Source organism: Orycteropus afer, unplaced genomic scaffold, assembly GCF_000298275.1.
Source record: "Orycteropus afer afer isolate SDZICR_OR568_19922 unplaced genomic scaffold, OryAfe1.0 scaffold00942, whole genome shotgun sequence".
Taxonomy (NCBI): Eukaryota; Metazoa; Chordata; class Mammalia; order Tubulidentata; family Orycteropodidae; genus Orycteropus; species Orycteropus afer.
Genome location: NW_006922529.1, coordinates 359,151 through 368,784, shown reverse-complemented (window position 1 = coordinate 368,784; position 9,634 = coordinate 359,151). Strand labels below are relative to the sequence as shown.

At 36.4% G+C, this 9,634-nt stretch overlaps 1 protein-coding gene across 1 annotated transcript in view; it reads right to left on the bottom strand.

Moving 5' to 3' along the window:
- The window catches only part of ABCB7 (ATP binding cassette subfamily B member 7), a 219,109-nt gene that overhangs the window by 45,027 nt on the left and 164,448 nt on the right, over nucleotides 1–9,634 (bottom strand). Inside the window, exon 4 of the mRNA XM_007958347.1 lies at nucleotides 9,318–9,437. Within this exon, the coding sequence (XP_007956538.1) occupies nucleotides 9,318–9,437 (120 nt within the window). The remainder of the gene's footprint in view (nucleotides 1–9,317; nucleotides 9,438–9,634) is intronic.

The following is a 9,634-nucleotide window of genomic DNA, read 5'->3' as shown; positions in this document are numbered from 1 at the left end:
AGACAAACAGACTTTAAAGGAAGGGAAATTATCAGGGACAAATAGGAGCATTACATAATAGTACAGGGCCAAATCTCTAGAAATATAACATGAATGTATATGTACCTTAGTAACAAAGCATCAACATACATGAGGCAAAAACTGATAGCAATGGAAGGTGATAGAGGCAAATATATTATTATAGTAGGAGACTTCAACATCCCTCTAACAGTAATTCACAGATCCAGCAGAAAGAAAATCAGTAAGGATATACAGTAAATCTGTGAAAGCCAGAATTGGATAGGATTGCCTCGTTTGTCTGGGTCTCACAAGATTTCCCCCTTTGAAAGGATGCCAAGTCTTAGCACTTTGCTATCATTCATTTACTGGAAAAAATTTGAGTTTTCCTTCTCTGACAGGCTTCCATCTTACACAGGTTCTGGCTTTTGCAGGTTTTACTACAGTTAAACTAAACAGCACCATTAATCAACTGGATCTAACTGACATTTATAGCCTATTTTCTTCAACAGCAGAATACATATTCTTGTCAAGATCACATGGAACATTCACAAAGACAGATCACCTTCTGGGCCATAAAACACATCTTAATATATTTGAAAGAACAGAAATCATTAACAATCTCCAGACTAATTATAATGCAATATTACTAAAATACATATAAGGATGATAAGAAAAGGCATTGAATATGATTTGTGCAGATTTAAGGAATGAAGACAAGTAATGTGTTCTCTCTCTCTACATAATACAATTTATTTTAAAAATCTTTGGTAGAAACAATGATAGCTTTACAATTCTCAGAATGAAAACAGCATCAAAAGGCAAATAAGCAAAGCATAGAGTATATTGTAACCTCATATGTTAAGCATAAAATCCTACTCCCTTATTCTTCTTCTCACTTGAAATTTCTCTGTCTTTCATTTGACCTCACCTGTGTGTCTCTCAGGCCTACTTGTAAAACCACCAGACAGTACTCAGATAGCTATGTGGCAGATGTAGCTGAAAAGATTCCTCAACACTGCAATAAAATTCCCAGAAACATGTGGAGGAGATAGAGAAGATCAGAGTACAAAGGGGCCTAGATTGGTCCAAAGTGTTTATATGCCAAAGCATTTAGCAGGTTGAGGAAAAAGTAGGAAGCCAAGGGAGTAAAAGTGGATTAAAAATTCACCTTTGCACACCAATTGTAAAACACAGGCTGCAATACTGCTCAAAAAATAAATAATTATCAGATTTTAAAGATTTGGTATACTGATCACTTTCAAACTGAAGAGGTAGGTACAGAAGTAGAAAAAATGTTAGGAATGGTCAAATGCTAATGTTATGCTACACATCCCTAATGTTATTCTACGGTCTGGTTCCTATCTTGTAAAAATAAATCTGTTCTTCTGTATGCTCTGAAAGTACTAGCAGGCACTCATTATAGTATCTGCCAATTTATTCCCTATCCTGATTCAAAAGCAATCAAACATGTGTTGATTTTAGTATTGCATTTTCCATACTAATACTAAAGATGGATTGATACGGTGGCTGCGATGATGGGCTCAAGTATAGCAGGGATTGTGGGGCTGGCGTGGGAACGGGCAGTGTTTCGTTCTGCTGTGCATGGGGTCGCTATGAGTCAGAAACGACTCGACAGCACTTAACAACAACATAACAACAACAATTTCTGTTTACCTGAAATTAGTTCAACTGTATTAAGTACAGAGCTTTCCATTCTATGGACACTATTTGTTGACTGAAGACTCAATTATTAGCCTTGGAAAAATATTTCAGTCCTTAAGAAAGTTAGCTTAGATGTAGATTTCACACCTTGATATTGACCTGTCACCAAGCAACAGAAACTTGTATTTTGATGGACTGGAACTGACTCTAAAAATAAATGCTAATACAAATGTCATTATTTAAGACTCCTCTCTCTGGCTAGCTTAATTAGTCATGTTCTAACTGGTTCTCTTCAAAAGAAAGTCCATAAAAGAATCTCCCTTTAACTTGCCAGCAAGGTATTTTTATTTAGTTAAAGGAAAAAAGGCCAATTTGCTAATTCTACCTCACATAACTAAAAAAAAAACAAACTCACTGCCATGTCCTTAAATATTCTGCATGTAAAAGCCAATTTACCACTTGTACTACACTAATAATGAACATAAGAATTAGGAATTTCAATATTAGCCACTAAAACTAAAACCCACTGCCATTGAGTAGATTTCAACTCGTAGCAGAGGACAGAGTAGAATTGCCCCCATAGAGTTTCCAAAGCTGAAAATCTTTATGGAAGAAGACTGCTTCATGTTTCTCCCACCAAGCAGCTGGTGCATTTGAAACTCCAACCTTCTGGTTAGCAGCCTAATGCTTTATTTAACCACAGTGCCACCAGAGCTCCTTAGATTTTTAATATTGTTCTCTCTGTTCAGCTTAAACGAAAAGAATAAAATATGGAATCTTGGTCTTTTGCACAGCAACTTAAGTACTCTTTGAGGGAATGGGTCAGGTTCATTGGGAGAGTTCTCAACAGATTCCATAGATGAGAAAGGAGATAAGAAAACGGATTGAGCATGACTGTGAATTATTTTGGTTTCACTCTTGCCTTTCCTGTCACTCACTTCCTTGTTTTCTCTATTGTTTGCTTTATTTCTCTACAAGATCACATTAATCAAAGGCTCTGTCCTTGGTCTTCTATTGCTGCTTTCTTCCTTGGTGAACTCAAAAATCTATACTGTTTCAACTATCATCTCTTACTCTGTCTAGCTGGGCTCCATCCTAAGCAAATTCTGGATTTTATATTACCAGTTGAGTATCTGGATATTCCATTCCACTACCATCTGAAAGTTAACAGGTCAAAAACTAAAATATTCATCTTTCCAAACAAGATCTCTGGAGCTACCTTCCTACTTTTGTTAAAGACATTATTATTCTCTCATCCTTGGCATCATCTTTGAATACTATTCTTTTATTTCTTATATTTGATCAGCTGCTAAATCTTGGTGACTATATTTACCTCACAATATCTTTTTTTTTTTTTTTAACTTTTATTGTGGTGAAAACATACACAAGACATCACCAACATAACAACTTCCACATTTACAGCTCCGGGACACTGATGACATTTTTCATGTGTGCCACTATTATTACTATCCTTTTCAAAAATATTCTACCACCATTAGCATAAACTCAATGCCCCATAAACAAAAGCTTTCCCTTTCCCCTTACCTCCTACCCCTGGTAACCATTAATGATCACTGGTTTGTGTGTATATGCATACATACACACACACACATTCGGAAGGAAGACTGGGAAATCTACTTCCGTAGAGATACTGCCTCGGAAACCCAAGGAGGGGTCACTATGAGTCAGAATTAACTCAACGGCAGTGAATTTATATGTATGTACATATATATGTACACACACATATTTTATTTTCAATCTATCTAGGAATTTTCACTCCCCTTCCCTCCATTCCTTTTGTGGTAACCAACAAAGAAATTTTCCTTCCATATGTAAATCTTTCCTTCACTTTGTACAATAACAGAATAATGCAATAATTGTCCTTCGGTGATTTACTTACTTCATTCAGCATAATGTCCTCCAAGTTCATCCATGTTATGAGGTATTTCGTGGATTTTACACTATTCTTTAGTGTTGCATAGTATTCCAACATGTGTATGTACCATAATTTGGCTATCCATTCCTCTGCTGATGGGTACTTAGGTTGTTTCCATCTCTTTGCTAGTGTGAATAGTGCTGCAATGAACATGGACGTGCACATATCCATTTGTGTCCTGCCTCTCATTTCTTTAGGATATATACCTAGTAATGGGATTGCTGGATCAAATGCTATTTCTATTTCCAACTTTTTAAGGAATTGCCATAGCGATTTCCATAGTGGTTTTATCATTTTACAGTCCCACCAGCAGTGTATAAGAGTTCCAATCTCTCTACATCCTCGCCAGCATTTTGTTATTTTCTTTCTTGTTGAACTTTGCTATTAGTGCTGTGGTAAGTTGGTATCTCATCGTTGTTTTGATTTACTACCTCACAATATCTTTTGCATCTATCATCACTCTAGTACAAACTGCTATTAACTCTCACCCAGACTATTATATTCGCTTAATTACTGGTAAGAAAATAGCTGCTGAATGATGAATGCGTGAAATGAATGCTATCTCTACTTTAGTCTCTCACCACTCTAAAACATCTTAACAGGGTCAATTTATTTCCTAAAGCACAGCTCTAACTTTATTACTCTTCTACTCATAATAGAGATTCCTATCTGCCATATATATAAACTTTTCCATTTCAAAGTTAAGGTATTTCATAATAAGAGCACTATCTTTCCAAACTTATTCGTAACTCTTCTGAAATATTTCCACTCAGTGGAGCCAAGCTCAACTACTCGTTTCTCTACATATACAGTATGCTCTCCGTTTTCTAGGCCACTGTTCATGTTATTCCTATACCTGTAACAATTGTACACAGTAATCAAGGCATATCTCAGATGTCAACTCTGTGAAACCTTTCCCAACTCCCCATTATAATTGGTTCCTTTCTTTGAAACCTCACAACACTTGACTAGCACTTCTTTCAAATCATTTATGATCTACCTTGCATTACGGCAATAAAATAAAATGTGGTATCCTGATGAATTGAAAGAAGAAATGTGCTTTATTTGTCCTTGAAAACCCCACAGTGACAAGAACAATACTTTGTATTAAAAATTCTCAATAAATATTTTCAGGGTAGAGAAAAGACTGAGTAAATAAAAGGGAACATGTATGATATAAACAAACAAAATAAATAAATAACCTTACTGCTATTGAGTCAATCGTGACTCATAGCGACCCCTCCGTGGGTTTCCATGGCCGTAACCCTATGAAAGCAGACTGCCCAATCTTTCTTCTAAGGAGTGGCCGGTCGGTTTGACCTGCCAGCCTTCTGGTTAGCAGTCAAATGCCTTAGGCAGTATGTCACCAGAGAAAAGAAATAAAGTTATAAGACCTGGGCACTAAAACAAAGTATCTGCTATTCCATGTAAGAGTGGTAAACAAATTATACACAAACTTCATTTATACATTTTTTAAAAATTTTTTATGATGATTTGGGTGAAAGTTTACAGAGCAAGTTCAAACTTCATTTATACTTTTGAGCAGATATTTTAAATTATATTTTTGATGAAAATCAAAATTAATATATTTTAGTTTCCACTTAAAAAAAAAAACTCAGTGCCATTGAGTCGATTGTGACTCATAGCAACCCCCTTTGAGTTTCCAAGGAGGTAAATTTTTATGGAAGGAGATTGCCCAGTCTTCCTTCTGAGGAGTGGCAGGTGGGTGTTAACCACCAGCCTTCTGGATAGCAGTCAAATGCCTTAAGCACTACACCACCAGAGATTCTCTTTTTTACCTTATTTATAAATAAGGAAAATGAGGCACAGAGACTATAAAACTCAAGATTACAATGTTATTAAATGGCAAAACCCAGGCAGTTTTACGCCAAAGACCATACTGTTCACTATGACAATATTTGTACCTAAAGATATGTTTCCCAGACTTCGAAATCTAAATAAATTGAAAGTAATGCTTTTTTTTTTTTTGAAAATTCAATGTCATTATTATAACTTAGCTCTAATAAAATGTGTTACCGTACAATGAGACATTGAGGAGGCTGCTGAAATGGAGAAGATCCCTACAGTGAATGGTACCATAATTTCCAATTTTTGTGGCTGTTTTTCAGTTTTTTTCCCTCCTGATATTAACTATTATTTACCACTTATATTACCAATATGCCTATACTGCCTTCATCTTCTTTGTAAAAAAGTAGGAACAGGGATGGATCTCAGCTAACCAGAAATATATATTAAATAAGAGTAAACAAGGCATACTTTGTTTCGACTATATAAAATAATTATGTAAACTAAACAAGCATCCTTAAAATTGGCAATGTTCCCCCAAAGATAGCTTAGATCAGCCCAGATGTTATAACTAGAAAATGGTGTAACATTTTTTAATTAAGTTGTAGTTGTTGTTGTTAGGTGTCATAGAACTGGCTCTCACTCATAGCAAGCCTAAGTACAAAAGAATGAAACATTGCCCATTCCTGCACCATACTCACAATCACTGCTATGCTTGAGTCCATCATCATAGCCACTGTCTCAGTTCATCTGCTTGAGGGTCTTCCCCTTTCTTGCTGACCCTTTACCAAGCATGATATACTTCCTCCATGGAATGATCTCTTCTACCAACATAACCAAAGTAGGCAAGATGAAGTTTGGCCATTCGTGCTTCCAAGGAGCATCTGGCTGCACTTCCTCCAGGACAGATTTGTTAGTCCTTTTGGTAGTCTATGTTACTTTCAGTATTCTTCGCTAGCACCACAACTCAAAAAGTATCAACTCTTCTTCAGTCTTCCTTATTCATTGTCCAGCTTTCACATGCATATGAGGCAATTGAAAACACCATGGCTTGGGTCAGGTGAATCTTAGTTCTTAATGTGACATCTTTGCTTTTCTTAACATTTAAAGAGGTCTTTTGCAGAAAATTTGCACAGTGCAATATGTCATTTGATTTCTCTACTGCTGCTACTATGGGAGTTGATTGTGGATCCAAGTAATATGAAATCCCTGTCAACTTCAAACTTTTGTCCATTTGTCATGATATTGCTTATTGGTCCAGTCATGATGATTTTTGTTTTATATTGAGGTGTGATCCATACTGAAAGCTATAGTCTTTAATCTTCATCAGTAAGTGCTTTAAGTTATCTTCACTTTCAGCAAGCAAGGTTGTGCCATCTGCATACGAAAGACTGTTAATGAGTCTTCCTCCAATACTGATGCCATGTTCTTCTTCATAAAGTACAGCTTCTCAGATGATTTGCTTAGGACATAGACTGAATACATATGGTGAAAGGACACAACCCAGACACACATCTTTCCTCATTTTAAACCACTCCTTATCCCCTTGTTCTGTTTGAAGGACTGCCTCTTGGTCTATATGCAGGTTCCTCATGAGCACAATTAAGTGGTTGGAATTCCCATTTTTCACAACGTCATCCACAGTTTTTTTATGATCCACAGAGCTGAATGCCTTTGCATAGTCAATAAAATACAGGTAAACATTTTTCTAGTATTCTTTGCTTCCAGCCAAGATCCATAGGACATCAGCAATGATATTTCTCATTCCGTGCCCTCTTCTGCATCCAGCTTGAATTTCTAGAAGTTCCCATCCATATACAGCTATAACTGCTTTTGAATTATTTTCAGCAAAATTTTACTTGCATGTGGTATTAATGATACTGTTCGATAGTTTCCATATTCTGTTGGATCACCTTTCTTTGGAATGAGCATAAATATGAATCACTTCCAGTCAGGTGGACACGTAGCTGTCTTCCAAATTTTTGTGACATAGAAGAGTAAGCGCCTGCAGTGCCACATCCATTTGTTGAAACATTGCAATGGGCATTCTGTCAATTCTTTGAGCCCAGTTTTTTCCCAATTGCTTCAGTACAGCTTGGACATTTTCATTCTTGATCATATGCTACCTCCTGAAACGGTTGGACGCCTACATTTTTTTTTTTTTTGGTACAGTGACTCTGTGTATTCCTTCCATCTATCTTTTGATGCTTCCTGCATTATTCAATGTTTTGCTTTTAGAGTCTTTCAATATTGTAACCTGAGGCTTAAATTTTTTCTTCAATTCTTTCAGCTTGAGAAATGCCAAGTGTGTTCTTCCCTTTTGGTTTTCTAATTCCAGGTCCTTGAACATTTCATTATAATACTTTACTTCTCGAGCTGCCCTTTGAAGTCTTCTGTTCAGCTGCATTACTTCATCATTTCTTTCATTAGCTTTAGCTACTCTCCATTAAAGAGCAAGCTTCAGACTCTCTTCTGACATCCATTTTGGTCTTTTCTTCCTTTCCTGTCTTTTTAATGACCTTCTGCTTTCTTCATGTATGATGCTCTTAATGTGGTCACATAACTCAACTGGCTTCAGTCATTGCTGTTAAATGTGACAAGTCTTTTCTTCAGATGGTATATAAATTACAAGGGGAAATAATCAAGGTTGTATTTTGGCTCTCGTGGACTTGTTTTAATTTTCTTCAGGTTCAATTTGAACTTGCATTTGAGCAACTGAGGGTTCAGTTTCACTGTCAGCTCCTGGCCTTGTTCAGGCTGATGATACTGAGCTTCTCCATCATCTCCTTACACAGCAGTAATCGATTTCATTCCTGTGTATTCTACCTGGCAAGGTCCTTGCTTATAGTCACCGTTTATGTTGTTGAAAAAAAGGCATTTGCAAAGAATAATTTACCACTCATCTTTCAATTTGCCATACTGTGTTGGCTTATGGGTTGCTGTGATGTTGGAAGCTATGCCACTGGTATACGAAATACCAGCAGGGTCAACCATTGTGGACAGATTTCAGCAGAGCTTCTAGACTAAGGCAGAGTGGGAAGAAGGCCAGTGCCATCCAATTCTGGAAAAATTGGCTACAGAAAACCTTAAGAAGAGAAGTGAAACACTGTCGATATATTACTGGAAAACTTTACCAATAGCAGGGAATCAGCCTGATACTGTGCCAGAAGAGGAGTACCTCAGGTTAGAAAGAACTCAAAAATTGGGTAAGAAGTGCTTCCTCAAATTAGGTTCTACCTTAATGACATAGATGGAATAAAGCTTTCTGTACATCCATTTGCTAATGAAGGTTATGTCACAAAATTAGAAGAAATAGCATAAATATCCCTTAATAATTGGAACGTAGAATGTATGCAGTATGAATCTAGGATAACTGGAAGTTGTCAAAAATGAAACTGAATGCATAAAGGTTGACATCCTAGGCTTTATTAGCTGAAATGGATTGGCAGTGGCCATTGTGAATCAAACAATCATATGATATACACTGCTGGGATTGACAAATTGAAGAGGAATGGCATTACATTCATCAAAAAAAAAAGAACATTTCAAGATATTTCCAGAAGTACAGTGCTGTCAGTGATAGGATAATATCCATATACCTGAAAGGAAAACACACTATCCTATTATTCAAATTTATAGACCAAGCAGTAAAGCCAAAGATGAAGAAATTGAAGATTTTTTACCAACTTTTGTAGTCTGAAACTTATCATACTATCAAGATGCATTGATGATTACTGGTGATTAGAATGTAGTAAGTTAAAAACAAAGAAAAAGCACTGGTCATTGGAAAATATGGCCCTGATGATAGAAATGATTCCAGAGACTACATGACAGAATTTTACATGGTCAACAACTTATTCATTGCAAACTTCCTAGTTATAATAACAAACAATGCATTAATTTTTCCTATTACCTTTGCACCGCCCAAAAATCCCAGGGAAATGGCAACTCTGGCTCGTAGATCTGGCCTGTCCTTGGGCCACACATAAGAAAGCATTGCTTTTATGATTTTCCGAGTATCAACATCTTTTAGCTGTTAAAAGAGAAAACAAAGCAGTGAGCAACGTATCATTTGAGATGTAACTATACTTCAATAATGTGGAATTACCAAAATATTTGAAAGATATATAAAAACATCACAAAGACGACTTTTATTCTCAATCTAAGGCTTCTGGTAGCATAGTGCCTAAGGCACTTGACTGCTAACCAGAAGGCTGGCGGTTCAAACCC